Source organism: Parus major, chromosome 4, assembly GCF_001522545.3.
Source record: "Parus major isolate Abel chromosome 4, Parus_major1.1, whole genome shotgun sequence".
Classification (NCBI taxonomy): Eukaryota; Metazoa; Chordata; class Aves; order Passeriformes; family Paridae; genus Parus; species Parus major.
In genome coordinates this window covers 23327100-23354738 of record NC_031771.1, presented here as the reverse complement: position 1 = coordinate 23354738, position 27639 = coordinate 23327100, and the positions used below count along the sequence as shown (strand labels likewise).

Here is a 27639-nt window from a genome sequence, read left to right as displayed (position 1 = left end):
TGCAGAATGTGTACTGATACACATCTGTCTCTCTGGAATTAGTTTTTACTTGGCTTTCAAACTTACATAAAATTCAATTCATTTGTCTTGATTGAAGGTTACATGAGCTTTCTTTGTATTTCCGGTCAGATGTGCTGCAGCTGTTCTTCGTTTTTCTGAACCTTCCAGGAGGACCCTTGGCTATTGAGGGTCTCGTGATCCATTACCAGTGGCCTTGAGGAGACACAGGCACATGCTGTGCTGTGCCACACCACTTGGCCCTCAGGACCATGCTGTGCTGGACAGATTCCTTGCCACAGGATAACCTCAGCTGGCCAATCACAATGGAAGGGCCCAGAGGTGGCATCTACTTGGTACCAGTAGTGACACCACAGCACAAGTCTTTTATCTTGAGGTGAAACAATATACTGCCATTTAAACATCCATTTGAAAATCCCATGAAAAGTCTGAAGATGTCAATATGGGTGAGCCTCTCTCCCAGTGGGAAGCCTGGGCAGTGTGCCATGCCCTAATCATAGGCCTGTCTGCTACTGGTGCCCTCGGGATTCCAGTGTCAGGAGATAAAGGTCTTTTAGCCTGCTGCTGTCTTTTTCTGTCACGTTAATGAAGTAGTTACCTTCCTTGGGAGAGTTTGTCATTCTTTCTTGGTGTACAGTAGGAACCTTCTGGTTCAAAACCATCGTCCACCCTATATTTGTGAATGTAACGATGAATTATGTAGAGAAAATTCTGTTCTTGAATAGATGCCCTCCCAGTTAGGGTGCCATTAATGGTGTACAACATTAAGCCTTAGTCAGTGTAATATTGTGCTGTGTGGGAAGGAATCCCAGGCTGAGTCTATTTTTGACCTCTAATGTTTGATTTACAATGAGTTACAGTAGCAGAGTTCAAATATTTGGTGATTATTGCTGAGCTGGACTACTATCAGGCAGTTTTAAAAATAAAATTTGCAATTTGAAGAGTATAATTAAAGTTCCTTAAGAGAGCCATGCTTGACTTTTCAGCAAATGCACTGGATTTCCTGAACCAGCACTCATGAGCAGGGTGATGCCACAGGGCAATGCCAACCGGCATGGTCCTGCTGTTTAATGGGGCTATTGACCTCTCCTGGCTGATTTTCTGCTTCTTGTGAGGCTCATCGCAGTGCTCATGATCCTTAAGTGTCTTTTTAGGGGAAACATGGGAAACTAAATTGCTACATAGGGAGGATCCTGCAGGAAACAAAAATTTGTATGAAAAAGATAAATGAGGTGCAAAATGTGATCAGCTGGTTCAAGTACCAGCAGTGTTTCGCTTGCAGAAGTGTGTCTGGCCTCCGCAATATCTATTCTGTTCCTCACTGAAGTTCAGGCTTCTGAAACTGGCAAAGAATGGGAGCCAAATTTTGTCTTTTTCCAGAACTTCCCCAGGATCAGTTTTGCCTGCACCCAGCCCTGAGTGTGTGCAGTTTCATACAGAAACAATCAGCTCAGCTGGGATGCAGGAATGTCTCCGAAAGAGTTTCCTTTCAAGGAAGCGCACAAGCCCTTAGCCCGTAGCAGTCCATATGTGACTCTGCTGTGTATCTAATACTAATTAAGCATTTGACAGGTATTTTTTGGTTTTGTTTTGCAGGAAGAAATCATTCCTGTTTTCAGCTCTGTACGCTGCCTTTATATTTGGTGGACGGCACCTAATGAACAAACGAGCAAAATTTGAACTGAGGAAGCCGCTAGTGCTCTGGTCTTTGAGCCTCGCCGTCTTCAGGTAGGCACTTCTTCACACCACCTGCCTTTGACATCAGGCCCTGAAGAGGTTCTTCACAGACAGCAGCACTGCTAGTGCAACAACAGGCTCACACAGAAGTGACATTTCTTTGCTTCATTCTGGTATTCAGGGTTGTGTCCTGATCCACTCCTTAACATTGAAACGATCCCCTTTGACTTACGAGATCATAGAACATTTGAAGAGGAGAGAAATCAATAACCCTCTTGAAGAACAAAGGTGAAAATAAAGGAGGACATGAGAAAAAGTGCTTTGCAATACATTTAGCATGCAAGCTACAATTGGAAATAAACACATTAAGATGTCAGTCTTGTTCTCACATACTAGCAGTATTATGTTTATGTGGTGTGTATACATAGAATATTTAGTCAGGACTCTGATCTCCATTACAGTGAGGTAAAACAAAAGTCACTGCTTTGACGACAGGTAAATTAGACCACTGCAACTGGTATCAGTTATTCCATCACAAATTGCTTGTGACTGTAGCAAAAAGGTGGCTCCACAGAGAAAGGCTGGTTTTTAGTGATGCACATCTCTCAGCTGTGTGTTGCCCCTGTATTTAGTATGGGGAATGTCATGTTCAGATTATTGGTAGTTGAAGTCAGAAGTAAAATTGACCAACCTGAACTCCACTTTATATGCTTAGTATGCTACTTTTTAATGAGGCTGAAGATAAATGAATGAATAAACAAACGCTTATAAAATAGCCCTTACAAACACCTGACTTCTGGTACAAATTGCTAGTAATAGTACACAGATGACCTAAAGACTATCCTTCATATCAGGGACTATTGGGACTGTAAGTTAGAGCGCACTAAACAACATATAGACCATCCACAAACCATCAGCAAACACTGCTCCTTGTGTCTTTCTAATATTAATATAATAATTACTGATTATATTACTTCACAGCTACATAAAAGACATTTGCTTACTGAGCAGGTGTGAATGGTGCATTATTTTCTGCAGAATGGGAATAGTTTTTGCCTAGAGAGTCTAGAGAGTGAAATAAAGCAGGAATGGAGAAGTTTGGCTTTGTTCGTGGCTTTTCCATTTGTTCTCCAAAACTGCATCATTTTGAAAGTTTCCAAAACTTTGGCAGGGGAAAATAAGTTGTATTTCTAATAGCTAGGACATGGTAACAAAAGAACTTTAATTTGGCCTTAATTTGCTTTGAATAGTTCATCAACACATCAAAGAATATATCAGAACAGACAAAACTTTTAGTGGTCTGAATAACTTTGAGAGCAAGTTCTAACACTGTGGAAATCTGTAATTTGCATTTGATTGCACCTGGTGCTGTATTTCTGGCTGTGTGTCTAACATCATTTTGCTTTAAGGTCCTGTAAGCAATTGTCATTGTTTGTTCCAGAAATGGCTGAATCTCAGCAGCTGTTGAATTGGTTCCTAGATGGCATTTTGGTTTTGGATCAGTTTGTAAAATTGTTTGTAGCCAGCAGGATCGCAGTTCTGATAGCACTTTCTTAATGAATGTGGACACTAGGAAATAGCCGGCTTACACAAAGCATTTGTAGTTTAATTCTCAGTCTGAGGTGGGGAAGCATGATTTTGGAATTCTCCTTTGCATAAGATGTCTAGGGCGAATTTAAAAATCAAATTATTTTGAGATGTGGCTGACATTCACAGTGTGGGGTTTCAAAGCAATTTCACTAGCTGATTTCCTCCCAAAATCACAAGAGATCGTTGATCAATGAATAGCATGAATTTAAACTACACTGCCTAGATGGACTTTGAAATCAACGAATTCATTGCTTGCTTATTGGAGTTTCCCATCATAATCATATGAAATATACATATATATATAACTCATGGCCAGCATGAGCTGCTGAGTGATGCTGGATGATAAGAAAATGTGGACTTCATGTTTTGAAGCTGCAAGCTGCCAGGATGAGTCTGTCACAGAGACCACCTCAGGGCAGGCACACTCTGCTTGTGCAGATGAGAAGCATTGGCCAGAAAGGTTTGGAGAGGGATTCTCCAGTTAGGAGAGGGATTCAAAACTCCTCCATCTGCTTGCTCCATTAACTCAAATAGCACCATTCAGGGAAAAGGGTTCCCCCAGCGCTGCAGAACTCACCCTTTCCTCTGTATGTTAGGAAAAGAGACAGCAGAGTGGAGGGGGTGTGTGAGACATTTGGCCTGCACAGAAGCACTTTGCATTTAACCTGCTGGATTTGCCATGGGCATCAGTTGATTATGAAAATGATATGACTATGCTTTGCTCTTCTGAGGTTCCCAGTAGTGTGCAGAAGAGTGAAATAGGGAAGGGGGAAAACCAACCCCAAATGTTAGCAGTGAGACAGAGCATGAAACCTTTGTAGCTTCCATAGCAACCAACATGCAATCGCATACAAAACCCCTTGACTTCTTGCCTGGAAAACAGGAGAAGTGACAAAGTATGCATTGAAACGTGAGACAAAGACTTAGAGAAGTGTTCACAGGAACATCCATTACCTGGTGATTCAGCACCAGTGTCCCTTCTGAGGCTGTCACTCGCAGTCTTACTGACTGTCTCAGCAAACAGCACTTGAAATGCTGCAAATGTTCAAAGTAACTTGGGTTTTTTCTGGCTCCTGTCATAACTAAGTGTTGCATTTATTTATGCTTGGTCTGAAAGGCATTCTGGCTTCCGGCAAAGGTCAATTCAGGTACATTTAGAGTCCTGTAGACTTACTATGGATCCAGGAAAATGCTCCTTAAATTTCAAAATACTTCCTCTGGTTTTCTGGGATGCTAAAATGTTCTGACTTTTATAATACCTTGCAGAAATTCTAAGTTGTATATTTGTCTGCCATGAGTGGTTGTACTGAGGAAGAAAAACCTGCCTGGAGAGCCCTCAGTATTCTGCCTCAAGGTCAATGTGAGGCTTTTTTTTTGGACTCCTTGTTTATCTCCCTTTTAGCACGCCTACCATTTTACCTGCTTCAAATATCCTCAGAAATAGTAACACTTAGCAGAGGCTGAAAAGATGTGTTTGGGGCTTTAAAAGAAAAGGAAATTGCCTGCCAGGCAATCACATGGTCCTTCTTCAGAATGTATCCTGCATGCCCTCGCACTTGCCAAGATCATTTAAATGTGGTAGCTGCTACAGTAGGAAACTTGCCACGCTTATAAATAAACAAAACAATTACACCACCCTGCTGAGCTTGCTGAGCATTCAGGAGCCTGGTCAAGAGCAAGTTTTGTGTCAACACTGGCAGCCAGCAGGATTTCTGAGAAAAATAGCAGCTTTATTTCCCTTTGAAAAACATTGACTAGTTTTGAACATTTTGTCACTGAAAACATCAGTAGGAGCAATGAAAGCAAATCTTGCTTTTCACTTGGAAACCACTGTGAAAACATCATCTCCTGAAATCTTTTGCTGAGATATCAGTTTAAGACACTGGAGTTGCTAGGCTGCTTTGGTTTTTTGGTCCATAGCAGGTTTGTTGACTTGTTTCAGTCACTGAAGATTTGTTCTGTTTTGTTTTGTTTTCTACACTTTAATTAGGTATGTTTACCCAGCCTGGTTTGGTACTGAGGTCGTGGGGGAGCAGCCCCATGTTGCTGTGTGGTAACAGGAACCTGCTGTTAGGAAGCTATACAAAAGATCTTTCTTCAGTCCAATAAGACCCCAAGGAAACCACTTCTGTTTCACCTACACAATCAAAGTGACAGTCAGTCCTGTATTTCTGAATGTTTCTTGGGGTTAAAAATCTGCAAAACACATCAAACCTGAACTGTCAGTTTTATATTTGTGACACTTTGACTATAAAGTTGGGACCATTCTTTGAATATTTTACTTGGACTCTATCAAAAGTGTCATGCTGGCATTTGTAGAAATCAGCAAAGCTGAGGCCTGGACTCACAGAAGGCCAAAGTCATTAATTCATGTTTTCATTGCATCTCAGATTTTTGTAATTCCTTTTACGTGTGTATGGGTAGGTTTTCTTTCAAGGAGCTTAAATGTGTTTGATTGCCTCGTCTTCACAGAGGACAGCAGCATGGCACCATTTTCTTGTGCATCCTTAAGGGACTGACAACAGAAGTTTCAGGGTCACGGCTCTAACTAATAATAGTAAAAGGTTGTCTTTCCTAGGGAGTACTGTCACATCAATGCAGGACGGAAAGCAGCTAAAACATCTAATGTGGTGCAATCATTTGTAGGCAGAGGCTAAGCTCGACCATGGCCGGTGGGTGCAGTGAGAGGAGGAATATCTCTTCATCTAGCCAAGCCATGCCACTATAACGCTCTTATCATCTCCTGAGATCGCTTCGATTCTAATCCAAACCCAGCTACCCAGCTTTGTAGCAGTGGTGGAAATGAGCATGTCAGTGCAGGGTTTCCAAATTGCTTTCTTCCTGGTAAGCACTTTCTGTAAGCAGTGGAAATAGTAGCAAATGTAGCTAAAAGGTTGCTAGCTGCTTGCCACACAGCTAGCCAGAGCCCCAAAAGCGAAGTAATTCCCACAAGAACAGGTCATATATTTAAAAGACAAACCCAAAAAGAGTCACTAAAGGAGGGTGACTCTGCCTTTACTGACCTGGTGTTGACTGATTTGCTACTGGAAGCACAGCAGCACATGTAGAGGGGTTTGCACCCACAGAGGGCTCCTGACAAGGAAACCTGAGACATGCCTTTATGTGAAGAGCTCTATTCTGAGCTGAATTAAATAGAAAAGACAAAACAGATGTTTAAAGAAAAGATTTCAGTTGCTTGGATTTGTGACTCTGAAATATGTCCTAATTATCATGCGTGTAAGTAGGAAAATTGATGAAAGATGATTGAGATTTATGTCCCATCGTAAGAACTGCTTACAGATACTTGCCATGGAGATTTAAACACAACTTAATTTTGTGCTGAGCAACCCATCAAAATCATAAAACACTCTGAAATTTTGTAAGGTCCTGACAGTACATTCAAAGAGAAAGTTAATTACCAAAAAGAGGAATGTTTGCCAAATAACATAAAAATCAATAAGCAGCATTTAAGGTGAATTAATAATCTTCTCACTTATAAATTTTAAAAGAAATTAATTCAAAAGTAAAACATTCCCTATATTTGTAAAGCATTAATGCATATTCTCAGGACATTTCTCAGAACCCAAATCAGTAAAAGACTTAATATACACCTGCTTAACAATTTGTTTCTATAGGGCCATGTTCATCTTTACATACTTATCTGATTTTCTTACAGAACAGATAAAGAAACCACTTTTAATTACCATTTTGGAGATGAAGTTGAATGTTGGGTGAACAGTAGAAATTTAGAATGATTGGAGAGAAGACAAAAATCCATTGGATGAGATTTAACAATTTAAGAAGAAAAGTTTATTTTCCATGAGTTACTGTAATTCCAGTAGGAAAATACAAACAGTGTTGTGTAGAGCAAATTCATACTATGCAAAATAAATGTAGCAGGCTTTTTAAAAATTGTGTAGAGGTGATAAAAATATACAGACTAAGAACAATAAAGTACTGTCAAGAAGACGTATCTCCAATATCTACCTTATTTATTCTAACTATCCTTATTCCCAGATTTGTAATTGATGCCATGTGACAAAATGCTGTGCCCATCTTATAAAATCTCACCCCTTTGTTCACTCTGCTCTTACTCCTGTGGACTTCTTTGTCCATCAAAGTAATTTTGAATGTAAGCTGATTTTACTGTTTTTACTTATTCAGGCCTAATTAAAAGTAAAACAAGGAGTCACTGTGAGACCTGGCTGATTCTACTTTATGGGAGATATGGATGAGACTATCTAAAATTATTATGAAAATCTCTTTTCTCAGTGCTAAATTGGGCCTTCTTTATTTAAAACATTTTCTTTTTCTCTGACTTAGCTTGCTTGTCTTTATTGCTGGAAAATGAACATCTTAGCAAAGTGAATTCAATATATCATTTGAAAAGCTGTTGTTGTGCTCATTTTGGCCCTGTTCCTTCCCCTCTCTCAGAATCAGTGGGTCTGTTGACATTCAGTGTGTCACCTGGAATTACACCTTTCTCATCAGCCAGCCTGTCCCAGCCCACAGGAACCCTCACAGGTCACCCATGTAGCATGAATAATGCCCAAAGCAAAGCCCCTGAGAGTGAAACTTTGCCTCAGTTTTATACAGGGATCAGGCTGAAGTGCGCATTTGAGTAATAAAGAACATCTGTCTGGTGGCTTAAGCAGGGAACTGTACCAGAGAGAAAGTATATAATTAATTTAAAAGCAATCAATCAAACCTCCCTTCTCTGTGAAGTGCCCATGTGGCGGCACTTCTGTATTTTACTCAGCCTCAATACTTGCTTCATGAGCATGGTAAAAGGGCCTCCTCCATGCAGAAATCCCTGGGGAGCCAGTATCTCCATGTATTTTCTTCTGAGTAAGTCCCTGACAGCTTGTGCTTGTTGGAGGCAGCAGGAGTACAGCGCTGAGAGGTGTTAACTTGCATGACCTATCAAATCCGAGCTTCGTCTGCGGACGAGCTGTTAATAAACACTGCCAGAGCCAGCAGCGCTCGCTGGCACGCAGGGCTTGCCTGCGTACGGGTGTCCGCCCGTGCTTCAGCACAGCCACTGTTTGGTCACAAGTTTAGCTGCTTCCAAACAAATGTGCCCCTACCATTCAGAATCTTCCCCCTAGGTTGTTGAATTTAGAGAAAAAAATAATTATTTTCCAACTGTAGGCGAATCCCTGAGATGTGAACTTCCCTAGGTGCTCACCCCACTGAGGACAGAATGATAAAGAAGATCAGGGGCTCCAGACCAGCAGCTGGTATTAAATTTATGGTTCTGAGCAGCTCATTACAGTTGTATTATAACTTCTAGCTTCTTTAAGCCTCCTTTATTCTGTCAAATACTACATTTCCCCTGTAACTTGGATTTTTCTTGCTTTATTATCTGCTGGTTTTACAGCTTTACTGATGGCTGGCTTCATTGGTTGGCTTGAGTCTTTGCTAAATCTTTTACTTTTTTAGTGTTTGTCTTTATTTGCATAGGATAATTTCAAATTCCTGAATAGATACATGTCAGTGCTGTACATGACAGTTACTCTGCCAACCTGATACTTTTGATCCTGTAAGTATCTTTAATTTATCCTGCAAAACTAGATAATGCCACTTTTTTGGATTATCATTTAAATCACTGTAATTCTGTACTTACTCTACGATTGCCTTGAGATGGTGTTGGATGCTGAGAATAATTTCAGTAACAACACAGGAACAAGTGCAAATGTCCCTGATGCATTCATTAAGGATTGCTTAAGAGGCACACTGTGCATATGAATCCTCATGGGCTAATTTAGAAATCCTCAGATGGATTCCTCAATTCCAATGAGATTTTGCACCAAACACAAGGCGTACATTGAAAATTGATTTTTTTTCTCCTTTTTAGTAGTTGAGCCAGAGTCCAAACCTGTTGAAATAAATATCCAAGAACTAGAAATTACTTCTTGAAAGAAAAATATCTCATTGAGTATGCAGCCTTCACAGGGTGCTAGAGAATTTCAGCTACAACAAAGTCCAGTTATTATTCAGTGATGGTATTGCTTGAGAAGTAACAGCTTTCATCAAGAAATATTGTTCCTGCAATTAAGTGTTCCTGCCCTCCATGTGCTAGCTCACCAGGAAGCAATGTCAGGTAGCAGCACACTGAAGAGGGTAGAACCGGGTGATAGGTAATTGCTATTACTTAGCTTGTAACTGACTCTGGAAATCAGAGGAGATACAGGGATGCTTGAGTACAGCTGGAAAATAATTTCTCATTCTCTGTAAGAAAACAGTTACATGATTTTTGGCAGTGTGTGGGTACAAGAGTGTCCCTCTGGTGTTCCTCGGGTGATGATTGAGTGCAGCTGCCCTTCAGCCTGACCATTGCTCCCTGCTTATCTCTACCAAAACCCAGCGGGGCTTGCAGAGCTGCTGAGTGCTCTGGGTAAAGTTCTCTGTGCAAGCATAACTCTTTTCACTTTCACCAGTTATCTTCCCCTCTGTTGCACACACTACTGGTAGGGATCTAGACCCAGCATTTTTATTCTTTTTTTTTTTTTCCCCCCTACTGTGCTTTTTAAGCAGCGCAAGTTCTTCTACCGGCTCACAAAGCCTCAGTTATTGATTATTTTTTTTGTGCTCTGCTCTCAGGATTGTCTGAATATAGCTGTTCCCAATCATAAGGAAGGCAGATCTGGAGAATCAAACTACATTTATTCAGGCTTCATGAGGAGAAGGCGGTACCTGTGGTAGATTGATTTTTATCCTCACATACAAATAAGCCTCACGAGTAGTAGTTGCAGCAATTGGCAGAATTGTTGAGTTTGCCACTTTAGCAAGGGAGAGTCAGATGGATTTTCCTCTGCTGTGGTGTTAATGTGATTAAAATCTCCAGATGACAGTGTCCATTGATCGGGGGCCCTGCAGAGATGTCACTGTTTGGGTATGCTTAATGAGGTCCCCGGGGAGGGAAAGAAATAAGTTAGGTCTGGCTTTCCTTCTAGTTTTGTCAATAAAAAGGACAAAGAAATGCTTTGGGGAGCCAGGTGAGTTGTGCCTAAGAAATCTAACAACAAGAGGGAAGGGCTGAAGGGAGTGGCATCACACTGAGGGATTTATTGCCACTAAGAAAAAAAAGAGTGATGCAATATGCACAGTATTTGCCCTCACTTGGAAACCGCAGAGCAAACCATCACTTTAACAGACCTCATTACCTCCCCCAGAATTTATCACATGGGATCCTTACACCACCCAGGCATGCGTGCATATGCTGATGGGTCTATAAAGCTGCACAAATGATATATTATTTCGTGGAGCCATATAAAATATTTGCACAATATATAAATTAGTCTGAGCTGGCCTGACTTCAGGTTTGGTCCCAACTGAAAACTCAGATGATTCGCATTGAAAAGCTTTCTAGAAAGGCATCTGGATCAATGAAGTAGGCAGGTTTGAAAAGCTAGGCTTGGTTCAATGGTAGGTGTCTTTTTTAGAAATGGAAGAGGAATTCTCTCAAATTTGCTTTGGGATTTTGATAGGACTGAGCTCAAACCTCAAAGTATGTGTGAGTTTACACAAAAGAAGTTTTCCCACAAAAAGACTGATAATAACTGCAAAGATCAGCACAAGTTGTGCTCATACACATGGTCCTGAGAGCCAGAGAACCTCATTATAAAACACTTCCAGTACTGCTAACCAGCAGGTTTTAGGATAAGCAAGCACCATACTGAAAAAAAAAAAAAGTGTTATTCCTCATCTTCCCCTATTCCTACTTTTTTTTTAAACATTACTGAGGCTTGGACTTCACCCTGAATGAGTCTCTTTCACCTTTGAAGTCTGGTAAAGGAGGACTGTGTGGGTGAACTGCAAGATTGGTTTGTTCTCCTTCCCAGTTAGGAAATGGTCAGGGAGAGAGGCTGAGGAGCAGCTAGGCAGGAAAACATCAGAGGGAAGGTTTTGCTGTTGGAGCTTGTTAAATTCTTGGTGTTCTCATGCCCTTGCATTTGTTTATTTTTGAGGGACCCATTTCTGTTATTCAGAGCAGTGGATTATAGAGTTTGTAATAAACATAACGGTACCTAATACAGCACTGGTACAGTTCCTGCTGCATTCTCAACTCTAGCCTGTGTATTACCGAGCTTTTGAGTCAGTCCTGGGATTTTCTGTCACTCTGTAAAGGAGCATATTTGAAACAAGGTCCAGCAGAGATACCAACACTATCTCAAATTCCTTTTCAGTGGCTTCCTAGAGCAGAGTAGCTGCTCAAGAGTACGGTGCCACATTTTGAACTCTCTAATGCCAAGGCTGGCTGGAGAGGCTCCTGCCTTTCCTGGCCTTTGTTTTGCCCACTATGAATGAGAGCAACGAAACCATGTCTTTGAGAAGTGGAGGAGAGACTATTTTAGCTGCATCATTCACCAGTCCAGGTAAATGGCATGGCCATGGAGCCAGCCAGAGCAGCACAGTGGGGTGGGCAGCAAGGCACTGGAGGCAGCACCTGCTTGTGGGACAGGTGGAGGGGTGGGATAGCTCCAGCAGGAGGGGGCTGGAGCCCACTGTGGGGTGCATGGATACAGGAGCTTAGAGCAGAGAAGAGCCAAAGAGAATGCCCATTGCTAGTAATCACATTCACCTCCCCGAAGACAGCAAATATTTATAAATAGTGCACTCCCTCTCCTCTCTCAGCTGGAGAGGTAAAATTGCAAGTGAGAACAAAGGCATTAGTCATTACAGCTTTCAGGCAGTTTAGGAAGTTAAAGACATCTTCTAGCTTGAAACATTTGTGAAAACTGTGCTCTTAATTACAATGGTTTAGTCATCTTAGAGATACCTTGCAGACTTTCAGACATATGGGCTGAAGAGGATGAGTTCTGTCTTCTTTTTAAAGAATGAGATTTACATAAGTGCTCTTAAATGACTGTTACGTTAATTTTTGAAAAAGTGCTTTTAAAGGTGTTCAGTTACCATAAGAAAAAAAGTGTATCAAAGAACCAAGATGCTTATTCCTTAAGATTTTCTTTTTCCTGCCTGTTGTAAGAGAATAAATAATGGTCCCGTATAATTTATCTACAGGCTAGGCCTTGGAGGACACAGGCATGAGGGAGTTGTTCCTGTGCTTTCAATTAGCTCCTGCAACTGAATTGTAGTAACTGAGCACATGATTGTTTAAACAGTTAACAAGGGGTAAAATATGGTGGCAAAAACCTCCTTCTTTTTTTTTTTACAGTTTTACACTAAAATTGCTAGATGCAGAATGAGCACGTAAATAATTAATATAGCTCATCGGCACCAGAGAAAACTTAGTAACAATTTTTCACATCTGTGCCCAAAATGACTTTTCTTAAAGGAAAATGTGAAGAAAATTTAGCCAGTGTGATTTTTTTTTTCCCAGTGAAATGCAAGCAATATAGAGCAGAAAGGAGTTCAGTTTAGGGGCTCGGTAATGTTATGATAGTCCTAAATCCCAAACATAGAAAAAGAAGCATTACAGTCCTCTGACAGATTGACTTTGAAACAATCAGATTTTTTTCATTTTACAGTGAGAGTTTAAGGGTTCTGTTTTTGTCCATAGTTGACTCACTGGTTGTGTTTTCAGGCTTCTCCTTCACAGACTTGGCTGGATAGAAGCCTTTTAAAAATGGATTTCTCACATACTCTGTTGCTGCTGAATAGGATTAAAACTCCATTTTTCTAGTTTTGAAGGCATAAGTAAGGGAGAACAGGAGTTTTTAATATTGGCATTGAATTTTCCACCTCACTTTTGTATCTGCTCATGTCGCAAGGAGTTAAGCACCCCATCATGGATTCTGATCCATACCTGATGTTATTCTGGAGTTCACCGATGCTAAACAACTGCAATAGTAAAAACAAGTGGAAAACTTGAGGGAGAAAATGCACTCCTACAGTTAATGTCAGTTGCTGCAGTCTGGTCCTGTGCAAACTCAGGAGGTGTGACAGTGGGGACAAGGTAGAAACATGGATGCTGTTGAAACTCACTTTGGAGGTTCACATTCTCTGTCATTTCTGTACAGCTTTGTCAGGCCAGATCTACCCTGGTGTTTGCCTAAGATATTTTTCTGAGAGAAAACAGAGGGAAAGCAAGAGTCTGACTGCATCTATGGAAGGTACTTCTGGTGTTCAGGCTAGGTCAGAAGGTTTTCAGCTGTTGGTGTTTCTAGGACAGCACATCTTTGTAAATTTGCACTGTATGTCTCTGCACATCACTCTGTATTTTTAGATCTTGAAAGTGTGCTGCCAAAATATCAAAGGTAGAAGCAATGAAGTGTTAAGAGGTCTACAAATAGCTTTTATGTCTATAAACTATTTATCTTGAAAGGTACAGGTGTACCATAGGTAGTTAAGATGAAGGACTTCGGACTTGAAGGTTTAGAGAGCAGCTTCAAAAAGTGAGAAGAAAATCTGCACTAGGTCAAAGGACTCCAAAGAAAATTCCTCCTGCTGGAGTGTGTTTACTGTTATTTCAGCTATACTGTTTTCACTGATACAGAGTGAGGTCAGACCTCTTTCTGCTTACATCAAACAGACCTCATGGGTAGGGCACTGAACCACAACTCACAGATTCACAGAATAACCCGAGTTGGGAGGGAGCCACAAGGATCATCAAGTCTGACTCTTAAGTAAATGGCCCATAGGTGACTGAACCCACAACCTTGGACTCAGGAAGTTGCACATCATTTCTTATCCCAAATCAGACACAGATTTTTGACACGACAATTAAATTTCACTCTGCCTCACCTCTCTGTATTTGAAATGGGTTTTATGCCTAACCACCTTGCAAGGCTATCCACATGAGTAAAGGCCATAAAGTTCTGTGAGGAATTCATACATACAACGTTAAGGGCCTTGGAGATGCCAACACAGAAGTCTGAAGGAAGTTACCTGAATAGCCCCCAGATTATGAACAGCTTTGTACCTAGCAGTTCTTCACATAGGAACATCTGACCTAAAGCACTTGCTGGCCTGAATATTATTTAGGTTGGGACAGCCCAGGCTGGAGGTGGTAGGTCTTGGCTGTTGGAAAGCAGAGAAGACCAAGATTTTGGAATGGCATAGGAAGGTCTGCTCTGTGGAGAGAATGGAGATGTTCTTTTCATCCAAAGTCGATTCAGTGAGGAGACAAAACCTTATGGGGAGGTACCTGGATCAGTTATAGGAGGTAAAACAGAGAAGTGCTTTACAAATGTCTTAAAACAACAGCCTTTCTGCAGGAACAGGTCTCCCTCTGCATCACTAACCTTGGCATTGCTTGAAAGCACTTTGGACATGTTGAAAGACAATGAAACAATAGCCTAATTACATTAATTTTCTTTGCCATTTCTTATAAAATAACATTTGGGCTGAGTTCATCATCAGCTGTGATTTGGGCAAGTGTCTCTCTAGGATTTCAAGGCAACTCACTGTTAAGAAGTCCTTTCTTTTAAATGCTTATAAAACACCTCAAAACTATTACATTTACAGTTAAGAGTGACCAAATCCATGCTCAGTACCATTCTTTTTCAAACATTTTTGGGAGTACCATATCGCTGTGTATCCTTCACTGACCAAGAGACTGATTAATTTAATTTGGAAAGTTAAACGCTCTCCCACAAACCTAGCAAAATATTTTTAATAACTAGGAGCAAACTTACAAAGCTGGTTCTTCTAGTCAGTTATTAATGCAAATGAATACACATTGCCCTTGTGGCACATTGACCATTTAGGATGTTGGGTGCCAGATCCTTTTCCAGACTGCTTTTCTGTGAGTTTCGAGGACTCATTATTTTGTAGTGACTTAACAAGAGATTTCATTAACTCCATGAGATCAAAATAAGAGCCATTAATTCCATGTAGGTCACTACATGGAACAACAGTCAAATGATAGCTTTCAGTCAGTGGTCACGTTTCATTGGTGCTTAATGACTGGGTTTTCATTGTACAGTACAAATATCATGATTTTGCAATCAAACATAAGTCCAAAGAAACCATACAGTTTCTACATCAATTTAAATACAGGAAGATCCTGGACTTCTAATAATTCATGGAATTTATGTAACTTAAATTTTATTGAATACCATCAAGACAAACTGAGACAGGAGTCACATCTGAGATAACATTTAGGTAGTCTGACAACCTTTTTGTGACACTATATATTAAGATTTTCGTAGGCATAATTGATTCCTTCTCTCCTTTATAATATTTGTTCCGTCTGGAAAATCAAACTTGCACTATCACATATTGTACATTGCCCAGTGAAGTTGGTGCTGCTTTTCTCTTCCCCTGGCAGAGCTGTCCAGATGTGGAAGAATATGACCATCAGTGGAGAAAAAACACAAGACTTAAGAGGTGATTCATTTTAAAAAAAATAGAAGCAGAGGAACAGCTGGAATGAAATCTAATCAATCCACAAACACCCAAGAGCAGCTTGGGTATCAGAAATCAGATCGAAACAATTGCAAATTCTGGTGGGTTGTGCTGCTCTTTTGCATGCTCCTGCACACATCAGCCCCCCCTGAAAGTGGGGCCCACAGAACCCACATTCTCTCTCAGTGATACCCTATAAACATGTGCCCATGGACACAAAAGTTTAAGGGAACTTAATTAGCCAGGAAACATATTTCTCACTAGTCCTTTGCTTCAGTACACTGCAAGATTGGTGTGTGACCAGCTTTTTCACCTTCCCCTCCCCATGGACGAAGGACTGCTGTCTGTTGGACAGGCTCTTAAGGAGGCTTCTCTCATGGTCCTTATTCATTTCCCAGCCTGGGAACAGTCTGGCACATCTGCCCACAAAAGCTTTTGGAACAAAAGTCTTTGAGTAAGCTCCCAGGCACCAGGAAAAGTCAGTAGGCTGTTGATCCATAATTCTGGTCAGAACAAACCAGACTGTAGTGTATCCTTTCCTTACTTGTCATTAGCCAGGTAAACACGTTAACCTGGACATTCCCTTTTGATATTGCTCAACTTTAAAAAGAAACTACCCTTTCTATAGCCACATACTGGGAGAACTGGAAAAAATGCTGTTTCTTTTTCTTTTTCTTTTTTTTTTACAGATGATGAAGGCAGACTCCCATAAGCATTCTGATTTAACTGCTAAAACTCTGTTTGACTGTCCTCTCTTTTTGCCATTAAGGTTAGCAGTTTCACAGAGTACTCTGCTCCTAGGGGACCTGAAACCACCACAAAATATAAAGACAGATTTTAGATTAGGACCAGGCCAATGGTTCATTAAATCTTCTCTCTTCCCCACTGGGCTGATAGTATAATCACCACAGCAATAGCAATGCAGCAATCACACTGTGATCTGACTGCCTCCCTGTCTACACAGATAACAGTTTAGGTTTATCTTTCTGCAATACAGCTGTAAATATATATCTAGTATGCGGTTGCCACACAAATGCACATTCCCAGAACTCCTGCCCTGTTTGCTAGGTAGGACCGGTCATCTTGTCCTTCCTCCCTGGAACAGGCCATTTCCCAACACTGGTCTGCCAACTTTATCTGTAGTCACCTAGGAAAAAATAATACAAACTTGGAAAAAACCCTTTCCTCTGCTGGTTGGCAAGTGCCCCCTTCAATGCCTGCATCCTCTGGAGTCATTCATCCCCAGTGAATACTGAGTCAGCCAAAACTACCATTCTTTCTCACATGGCCAAAGCAGGGTCTTATGGGAGACAGAAATCTCCTACAAACAGCTTCATTTCCATCAACAAAATCTGTCAGTTTCTTAAGAAATCTGTCGGCTATCTGTTGTGTTACCTTTGTGGTGCTCATTTTTGATGGGCAGATACTCTGGAATCACAGAGGAAGGGAGTGATTGGAAAGAAGCTCGCCCTTATCAGGTGGAGAAGAAAAACTATAAGTACTTCAGAGAACTGCAAAACAAACCTACCACTCATGTTGAAAAATTGCTTTGTTACAAACTTACTTTTAGGAATGAGCTAAAAAGCACAGCAAGGGAATGACTGAATGATATGAGGTGTTCTTTGACATTTGCACCCACCTTGGTATGTGGTGCTTGGTAATACCAGGAGTTCCTGAGTTTCTTTACTCTTTTGACAACTGTCCTGATGGGGAGTTCAGCAGTGTTTGCTGAAGCTGCATTTCTTTTCAAGAAAATGAGTTCTGAGAGCTGGTTCTTACACATGTTTCCTCCCTCCATTTTCCCAGTATCAGTTCATATTTTACATGTGTTCTGTTGCTTGGCTAAGAACAGGAATACTCTGCTGCCCCTTTTTACAGCTACTGCTGTCTCTAGGTGTGCTCTCAGGACTGCTGCTTGGAACTGGCAGACTGAGGGGTACTTCCCCTGGTCCTGTGCTGACTCAGCATTAGCAGAGCAACTCCTTCCTCCTTCCTGAGGACTGTGGGATTTAAATCAGAAGGGCTGCTGCTGACCAGACCAGGAAGGTGAATATGGTTTGATTTGTCATGAAGGAAGGTGTAAGAAGCTCCACATTCTTCACCTGCTGCCCTTTAGACATTTCAGAATTCTCCCTCTCTAAATATTTAACATGCTAAAATAAATTTAAAAACAAACAAAAAAAAAAAGAGTCAACAAACAACTGAAGAACCTGCTTCTCCTCTTTTCTTGCTGTTATGGTACAAGTGGGCTTCAGTCAGTGTGGTCACCTCAGCTGTTTTCCCAGGACCACTGTCTGCTCAATGTGGCTTTGACAAAGGAGGATGTTGTGCTTTTTGCCATAGTCTTGTGCTTCCAGGGCACAGACTTATCTGCCAGAACTCCTGTGAGTCGCCATGTAAGCAGGCCAGGGCAGAATTAATGTTTTTTCTCTTTTCCAGCTGGGCCTCAAGCTGGGAGCTGGAGCTGGACCTGTGAGAGCTCTGTCTGGGTGGCCAGCAGGCTCGCTGCTGGACTAGCCCAGCACACCCACAGCACACTGTAGTCCAACACCTCAGAGACTGGTTAAACCAGCTTGGTGCTGCATTTACAGACTGCATGGTTTGTTTGGTTAAGTTCTTTTAAAACCAGAGCAGAGACTTTCCTTTAGGACATGCTGCTATATTCCGTGCTGCACTTCTAGATTTGTTCTTGTTTGGAAGTCACATTCCCTGCTCAGTTCTGCAGTGCTGATCCTGGACTGGGGTGTCCAGAGGTGTCAGGAGCCAGGTGTCAGGGGATGGGTCTCCATAGAAAGCAGCCCTAGCAAGATTGGGCAGTGACCTCCACTGTGAGGAAGAGCTGAGCCTGCTACAACGCCAGACTGAAGGCTTGAGGTACCTGCTTCTCACCTGGGCTTTTGACAAACAAATACTTCACTCCCTACTGGCGGGTAGGATGGAGACAGCACAAAGTAGCAATAGCCTTCAGAAATAACACCTGCATTGTCTTCCCATGAGCCAGTTCTCCAGCCCTTCTTAATTCTGTGCCTAACCCCTGCATGGGATGTGTTTTGAGGCCCTCTGAGTACTGGATTTCTGTGGCCAGGTTTTGGTAGTAAGAAGTCTATTCTTCATCCCCCTCCTCCCCTTGCCACTGAGGAAAAAGATGTAGAAAATTCAGGAGTAAAGTTTAACCCAGGAAGAAGAGAAGATGGGGGTGTTTTTAAGATTCAGCTTTTATTTCTCGTTATTCCACCCTAATTTGATTGGTAATAAAGTCATTTCCCCAGGTTGACTCTGTTTTGCCCTTGATGGTAGCTGGTGAATGATTTTTCTGTATCTTTATCCCAGCCCAGGAGCCTTTTGATGTATTTTCTCTCCCCTGTCCAGTTGTGGAGGGGACTGATAGAGCAGCTTTACTGGGCACCTGACATGCAGCAGGGTCAACCCACCAACCCCTGCTTGAAAACAAGTTTGAGAGAGAAAAATACTAGTTTGTATTTTCATCATACTATGGACAGTAAAATATCAATTGGGCATTTTTTAACTTACCAGAGATGTCACTGCCTGAAGGGAGGAGAATGTAGGACATTTTGAGACTGAATAGATAAGAAAGCTGCATTAGATGGTGCAGTTTGTTTCTGATCAGTCTCTCTAGCTGTGAAAGTCTGTAATTGTTCAGTAACTCACTGCTACCTTATTTTGAAAATCCCTGCAGATGATTCCCACCAGACAGACTGCTTTGGTAAGCAGTTCATTTCAATACCTCACAAAAGCTACAGCAGAGAGCAGGGCGAGGACAGAATGAAGCAGAAGTGATTTACTGAGTAAGCAATGTCATCACTCTGCTGCACATCATGTCTTTGCAAGATAGAAATTTGTTGGTTGATTTTACCTTACAGAACAAACAAGATTAAGTGGCAGAGGCACAAAAAGCACTCTTAGTTCTATGGCTCCAAGACACATTTGCAGGCATGCATTGGATATTTTTCAGTCTTGGGTGGTGCATACTTGTTGGCAAGTTAGTATTTTGGCATGCAGCACTTCTCATAAGCAGCTCACTGTTCATGGTGTCTATTTAGGTAATTAAATCAGTTACTTGGAGTTTGCTATCCTTTTGCATAAAGCCTTCCATGGTGAATTATATGAAAATGTAACTCAGTTTCTGCCAATAAAAAAAACAAGAAGAGTTTAGTCTGACTCTCACAATGTAGAGCTGTAACTGAGGTCACTTCTAGAGTCATGGAACTAGGGGAAGCCACCATCCTGTGGAATTGTAGAAAAGTGTGTGAGTGTGAATTGGTGTGTGTGTGTGCTCCAAAGACAGCTCTGTAGTAGTTGCTAAATGGAAAAACAGGCAGAATTAGATCAATATGATGTCAAAGACAGCAAAGGGACACTGTAATCCCCAGCAGGCACAGACATTGTGGCTCTGTTGTCAGTCTAGGTTAGATCCCTGGGTGTCCATACCCCATCACAGTTAGATCATTGTTTTCCTGTTGCTCGAACAAGTGTCCTTCTCGTTTGCGTTTGTGTTCATGGCACAGCATTCTCTTTGGTTTTAAAACTTAAGTAGCAAACAATTGTTAGAAAAGCAATACAGCTTCTTTATAGAGAAAGACATATTGCTTGCAACTACTTGATTTCATTAGTTAAAATTTCCTTTTCTTCCCCCATTTTAATGTCAGCACTGAGAGACTTGCTAATGGGAGAACCAGTGTTCCTTAGGTATTCTGCCTGATTTTCCTCCACCCAGTTTTGCAACCACCCAAAACATAAAAGCAGGCAGCAGCATGCCCTGGCTAGCCTGAGGAGTTCATTGCCTCAGGAAGTGATCAGATCACATCTCTTTCATGATCTCCTGTCTTCTTGGGAATGACAAATGCAGCTCCTGTGAAAAAAAAAATAATAAGGGGGCATGTTTTAAACACCAAAGAGGAAACAGAATGAGTTGCACCTCATTTCAAAACTCCTCCTGCAGGTTTTGGCACTCTCTGCTGAGTTAAAATGACCGATGCCTGAAAGATGTGAGAAAAGTGTGCTGAGAGTTTCTGGGAGGAGTCAACCCTGCATGGAGAGGATGCACTATGAACTGATGCTGAGAGCACTGCACTGTCTCCTCTGCATGCAGGGGTGGGTGAACATGAAAGGCTGCAGTGGCTCTCTTCCCTAAGCCTGGGAATATGTGCACTGCTTTGGGTGATGCTAATTGGAAACACAGACTCAGCTGAATTTCTCCAGCACACCTGAAAACCACAGGAGGTGTTTTTTCACTTGCACATAGCACAAGAGGACTCATCTGGCAGGAGAGCCAATGAACAAATACCACTGTGCGAGTAGCAGATAATAATAGTAGCTTTGTAAGTGCTCACAGTCGTCTGAATTTCCTGATGGCGCAGTGAAACGTCAGGCATCAGAAGGTAATGGTGCAGGAGCCAGGATGCAGCACTTCTCCATGGGTATGACCTGGCTGTAGAGCCCCATCTGTGATGCCACTGACAGCTCAAAGAGCAGCAGGCACTGTGGAAATCCACTGGGTAGCAGATTCCATGCAGTGGACAGGGGAGAGCAAGCTGCATTGTCCCTTAGCAGCAGGCAGATTTGACTGGGTGTATCAATGCTGCAGATTTGGAAATCTAAATACTCTTTGCATATTATATGTAAGCTATGTAGCAGTTTTCCTGTGGAGTAGGCTTACTAGAACCATCTAATCTGACCAAGTACTGTAAAAACTGCCATCAAACTCAGCTTTTTGGGCTGCCTTGATGATTTTAAAATATGTTTTTTACAGAATATTGACCTCACAAGAGAAGGACAAATAACAGAGTATCTATAACTTCAGAGGAACTGTTCCTCCTTTCACACACTTTGCATAAATGGTAGCTTGCATTACCCACATTTGTTTATACACCAGTTTTTGGTGGTTTGTTTTGCCTGTTACCATGAAATAATCGTGAAAGACAATGAGGCAGAGTGGGAACCAGGCTAGGTCAAGGTCACAAGGAAGTTAGAGGGGAGATAAGATGGAGCTGGGTAGAGGGATGAGGACGTATGATGTAGACATGAAGTAAGATATACTCAACCCCAAAATAGATTGTGACTGTCTTTGCTCGATTTCTCTTTGAAAGCTGTTTCCTTCATCCAGTATTCATCACAAGTTATGCAGGGCCAGCAAACTACAGTGGCAGACAATGGGAAGGCATGTTCTTGCCATAAAACAGTGAGACAAAACTCCTTCTGCAGAGCTCCTTGCTGGTGAGACAGAAGCCATTGTTCTTGATACGAGCTGGATGTCAACCTATCCCCTCTGTAATTGCACTAATTAATACTGTTACAAATCTCTTGAAGTTTCTCATTTACAGAATACTGTTACCTTGCATCTCACTTTGATGAGGTGAAGGTAAATCTGCTGTTTACAGCTTGATTTAACTATCTGTTTCCTCTGTTACAAATGATCTGCTAAGGGATGAAGTCAAGCATGTGCATCAAAACACTGGCTCTGACTGAGATGCCTCATGAAAATCCGTGTGCCCTACCTGGGTATGGCTGTGCTCAGAGCTCCTGTGGATGTAACAAATATACTGAAAGATGAGAGAAAACTCTGAGAAAACCAGAAGAATGAATTGGTCCTGCTTATGTTGCTAATACAGCATTTTATCAACTCATTTCTTGTTCAAAAGTTTCCCACCCATCAGCATTAAAACTCTGCATGTTGTTTTGAGATGAAATGGATGTTTCCCTGCTCCTGAAAACTGAAGGATCATTCCTGTGGTAGTGAAATGAAAAACACTGATGTTACCATTACAGACTTTCACCAGGGGATGTGGCTGCAGTCCAGCTTACAGGTCTGACTTCAGAGTAGCTACCTAGAAGCCAGCAGAGTTTCTCCAGCTCAAGCTGTCTCACACTTATTATTTCAGCACAGTTTTCCTCATAATGATTTGAAGTGATGCCATGTAGATTTCAAATGTCCACTGACCTTTCCTAATTTTCTCTTTTTGTTTTAAAGTATATTCGGTGCTGTTCGAACTGGTGCTTATATGCTGTACATTTTGATGACCAAAGGCCTGAAACAGTCAGTGTGTGACCAGAGTTTTTACATTGGACCTGTCAGCAAATTCTGGGCATATGCATTTGTGCTAAGCAAAGCACCCGAACTAGGTGAGTACCCTGTCTCTCTTTCTCTCATCTGCCTTTGTGTATTTTTGGAGAAGAAATGTCCATGCAGGAAGCACAAGAAGGGTCTCATCACTGTCAAAAAAATCCCATTTAAGTCTCAGAAAAACCGAGTAAGCATGACCAACCCCAAACTACATGTTTTAGTCTCTAGAGGTCAATTCCAGCTTGGCTGAAGTTAGATCAATGTGCAGCTGAATAAGACCTTTTCCAGCCCAGGAATAAACTGCAGTGATTATACACAGCAGGGCAGACAAGAAGCAAAAGCAATCTGGTCCGTAGCTCTTCCTGAACTCCTTGTAGGCAAATAGGAGTGGCATAATCAGCAGTCACACACCCCGTGGCTACAGAAGTGGAGGGTGGGCTGTAGCAGCTGTGTCAGCAAGAAGCTTTGAGTCAAGCTCTGCCTCTATTCTGCAGCTTTCATTCTTCAATACACATCTAAGTGTACAATTATGAACAGTAAGGTGCTTCCTCCCAGACTGTGAAAGCTGTGGCTGTGTGCTTCCTCCAAGTAGAAACTAATTTCCCATAATATCCCTAGCTTTTCCAGTCCTTATTTTTATAAACTGATACCTCTCTAGCAGTTTCTTGATAAGGATACTTAACAATATAGATGTGAAAGCCAACTTGAAAGCCAGTCTTCATGTGTTCTTATCCATGGCTGATTAGTGTAAGAAAGGATTGTTTTAATGGAAAGGAGCAGCCTTCCAGCTTTCATTTTGGAGGCTGCCCTTATTAAACCCCGAAGGACTGCAGCTCTCACTGTGTCCAGGTGTACAGCAAAAACGAGACTTTACCTTTCACACAGGTAATTTGATTCAGCAAATTAGAGGACAGCAATTCATCAGCATTAAAACTAGAATGAGACAGCTGAATGACACCAGTTGCTTTGCTGTGTCAGAATCCCTTGGTTTCCTGCTGCTTAAATTGCCGCAAACCCACAGAAATTTAGTTGTTAAAAATGGGGAACATCAGCTAGAGCTGCCCAGCAACAATAAGTTGAACATATGATTACTTATTAAAATATGAGTCAACATCTTGCAGTTAATGAAGTGAACAGCAGTGTTACAGTTTATTATAGACCTTGTGAAGACAGTGCAGTGTGACTAATATTCATGAGTTAGATTTCCTGGGACACTTACACATCAAACTATGTTCCCAGGTTCAAATCTCAGGGATCCTTTTGGAAACACTGTGTGTATAACAGTGGAAAACAAGGAGCATACATATACATGCATATATCTAATTGAGATGCTCATTGCAATCATGAGAAGCAAACAGAAGAAAAAAAGCAAGAAAGAGGAATAGTATTTATTTTTCTACAGTATTAAGATGGATTTGTAGAAAAGTGACATGTATTTCAATATAACCCAAATTTCTTTCTGGAAGCATCTCTTTCAGTATGGTGGGTTGCTTATGCAACAGCTTTTTTGTGTATTACTTCAGAAGGCTCTTCTGATTTTTATTAGGTTGAGTTTGCACATAGACATTTGAATCAGAGGACACTGTGCTGCTTCCTCTCGGTTTTCTGGTCTCTGTCAAGCTGCATTTCTCTTCCAGTCACGGTACAGAATGGGCAGTCTCACAGTGAGGGACGATGCACGTACATCCACCCACCTCACCCCAGACTTTTGTGGATAATGTTTGCAACAAAGGGCTACCAAGTAAACCTATGGAGTTTTCAGATGGAGTTATCCATACAGGAGAATGTAGATGCATTGGTTTGCTAAAGATTGCATAGGGATTAGGAGCCAAATGGGCTCTCAGATCTAGAGCTGAGGTGGATTTCATGGTCTAAAGTAGTGTATACTCCAGCAGCGGCAAAGGGAAGAGAGCACTGCGTTAATTGTGAACTTGTTTGATCTGTCTCTCATTTCCTCCCCTCTTCTTTTGTTTTGTGTTTTGTTTTTATTACAGGTGATACAATATTCATTATTCTTAGGAAGCAGAAGCTCATCTTCTTACACTGGTACCACCACATTACTGTGTTACTTTACTCTTGGTACTCCTACAAGGACATGGTGGCTGGCGGGGGCTGGTTCATGACCATGAACTACGGAGTACACGCCGTCATGTACTCGTACTATGCCTTGCGGGCTGCTGGCTTCAGGGTCTCACGCAAGTTTGCCATGTTCATCACCCTGTCGCAGATCACTCAGATGTTGGTCGGTTGCGTGATCAATTACCTGGTCTTCTCCTGGATGCAGCAGGGCCAGTGCCATTCCCACGTGCAGAACATCATCTGGTCCTCTCTCATGTACCTCAGCTACTTTGTGCTCTTCTGCCATTTTTTCTTTGAGGCCTATATCGGCAAAACCAGAAAAGAAAGAAAGGTTGACTAGTGGTTAGAAACAAGAAAGCCATAGCTCAGGGTCATCAAGAAAAACAAAATTATAAGACAAGAAAAGGCACAAGGAAACACATATATGTATGGTGCAGCTAAAACTTGGCAGCTTAGGGAACGTTAGCATGGTTTAACCCAGTAAGTTTATGATCCTATCATGGTGAGGACTCACTGAATTCTACTCTATCTCAAAGGACTGCTGATGAAAGACAACTTCCTTCTTGTACCTCTCTGCTCTAGAAAAGAAGGAGAAAAGAAGAGAAAAATCAAGAAAAGAGGAAAGAAAAAAGAGAAGAAAAGAGAAATGGAATGATGTTAAGGGGGGAGAAAAAAGTACATTAAATAAGCATTGTGTTTCTCCAAGGTGGAGGAGAGACTTTTATTTTAAAAAAGAAAAATACATGTTTCTAAATCCTTTCTAATATTTTCTCTGCATTAAACAAAACAAACAAACAAAAAAAAAAAAGCAGAGATGACAAAACAATAATCTGTCTATAATAACAACAAGATTGCAGAATTAAAAACTTTTCCATAGAAGGTTGATACCTTTAGCCAAAATGAAGCCCAAAAATGTGTTTCCTGCATGGAAACTGGCTGAACTCCACACTGTGGTTATGTATGGAAAAGAGAAGAGATTGATTTCTCTGCTATGTGCTCTGCCAGGAGAGCAGATCTGGGACACAGAGTGACCTCCCTCAGAAGGTGGAAAGGAGCAGTACTTTTACAAGAGTTTAATGTGAAAAGATGCACTGTTGCAATACATATCTCAGAGAGTGCATTTTCCAAGTGCATTTTTCAGTTAAAGGCAAGGAATTTCTGCAGCAGGATAAGTCATAGAGGGTTAAATCAATCAATATTTGCTAAATTACCAGGGGCTAATAGCGGAGGGATGTTCAGGAAGGAGGGGGAGACAACTCCCCTCACAAGATTTTTAGGAATTATCCATTACTCTTAATTTAGCCCGCAGCAACACTGAATGAAATGGGGGAAATCGGGAGAAATCGCAGTTAGCGAGAAGAGAGTGATTTATCTGCCCACTGTTTTCAGAACAGAGCCCTGTGGTACAATCTGGATTCTGTGTTTTTGCAGACACAAGGATGCCTGCCTGAGTTGGGAGAGGTGGCAGGACTGTGCGACATTGGGTATCACTGTGCTTCTGCATCTGCCTCCTGGGCAGTGCAATGATGTTCAAAGTGCCCTCCTCTGGTCATGTGGAGATACTACTACAAAACATACTTGGAATAGGTTTTTCTTGAGATTTGTGTAGAAAAAAATAGTCTAAATGAAGTAATTTTGCTGCAACAGCTTGACTCTAAAGTCCAGAGAGAGAGAGTTATCTTTCATTAAATAAATATATCTCTGCAGAATCTGTACTGTAACATCAGATTGACCGCTTAAGAAGACACTCTTTCTTCTCTGAAGTCAGCTACAGATATATGGAGAAGTGTATTTCACTCTGAACCTTAGAGAGTTAGTTGAGAACAGCCATATTCTTTCAAAGACAAGTAGATTGCATTATCTGTGATATTCCAGTCCTTACAAAGCCAAATAAAATGTGTAAAAGTTCCTAGTATTTCAAAGACGCAAGTATGTAAACTTGATGTTAAATGTGTTAATGTAGTATTCTAAATTGTAACAGCTAGGTAGTTTAACTAAACAATTAGAAGAACTAGATCAACAAAATAGGGACTGCTGTTCTGCATAGAATATACACACACCTATAACTACACCCATATACACATTCTGTGAATTGTCAACAAGAAAAAAACAGCCCAGTGGCAGAGAATCACATTTCCTGGCTAATGCAAAAGATTGTCATTATCTTTCTTGCTTTAATTTGAGATTGTACAGTACAAGGGGTTTTTTTTAATTATGATTTTTAGCTTTAATTGTGCTGTCATTCATGAAACAGAGCTGCTTTAGTATCCTGTTAAGAGATGACAAGGGCTTTCGGTGTCTCATTATATACAAAAGAAAAACAAATAAAGTTACATTCCATATTATGTGAATGGTCTTACAAATCAAAGGCCTTTTCAGGCTCAAATCGTAATTATAACAAGCAGAAAATGAGTTTACATTTGTGTTATTTAAGTTATTGATGTGCTGACATTATTTTATGGTACAAAACATAGCAAAATGTGATATGCAGTAATGAAGCTATGATATTCATTAATAGGACTACTGTATACGTGGAAATATTAGACAAAACCAATTAAATGTGTAAACCATTTTGTTATACAGCTTGGGAGTAGATAATTATAATGCTGAATAAGCCTTTTTCCTCATGTTTAATTTTGCCCTGGCTAAAAAGCAGGTTAAGAAGACCGGTAAAGAGTGGAAAAGGCAAAATTAAAGTTAACTGCAATTAGCTGATAAAGCATTAATAGAAGCCCACCATTGTGCCATTTAGAGCCTCAGTCCTGTGTGTCTCGAGTCTCTCAGACAGAGCAAGAGGGGCTGGAAGTGGCCCAGGGTCTGGAGCAGAGACCTCGGACTCTCTGAAGTCAGTGGAGGCTTTGCTGTGCTTTGAACAGTGCCGG

At 41.2% G+C, this 27639-nt stretch overlaps 1 protein-coding gene across 1 annotated transcript in view; it reads left to right on the top strand.

Moving 5' to 3' along the window:
- ELOVL6 (ELOVL fatty acid elongase 6) overlaps nucleotides 1–27339 on the top strand; it is a 76490-nt gene extending 49151 nt beyond the window's left edge. The window contains exons 2-4 of the mRNA XM_015625569.2: nucleotides 1615–1746; nucleotides 22586–22737; nucleotides 24673–27339. Of these exons, the coding sequence (XP_015481055.1) occupies nucleotides 1615–1746; nucleotides 22586–22737; nucleotides 24673–25097 (709 nt within the window). The 3' untranslated portion in view covers nucleotides 25098–27339. The remainder of the gene's footprint in view (nucleotides 1–1614; nucleotides 1747–22585; nucleotides 22738–24672) is intronic.
- The last annotated feature ends 300 nt before the right edge of the window (nucleotides 27340–27639 follow it).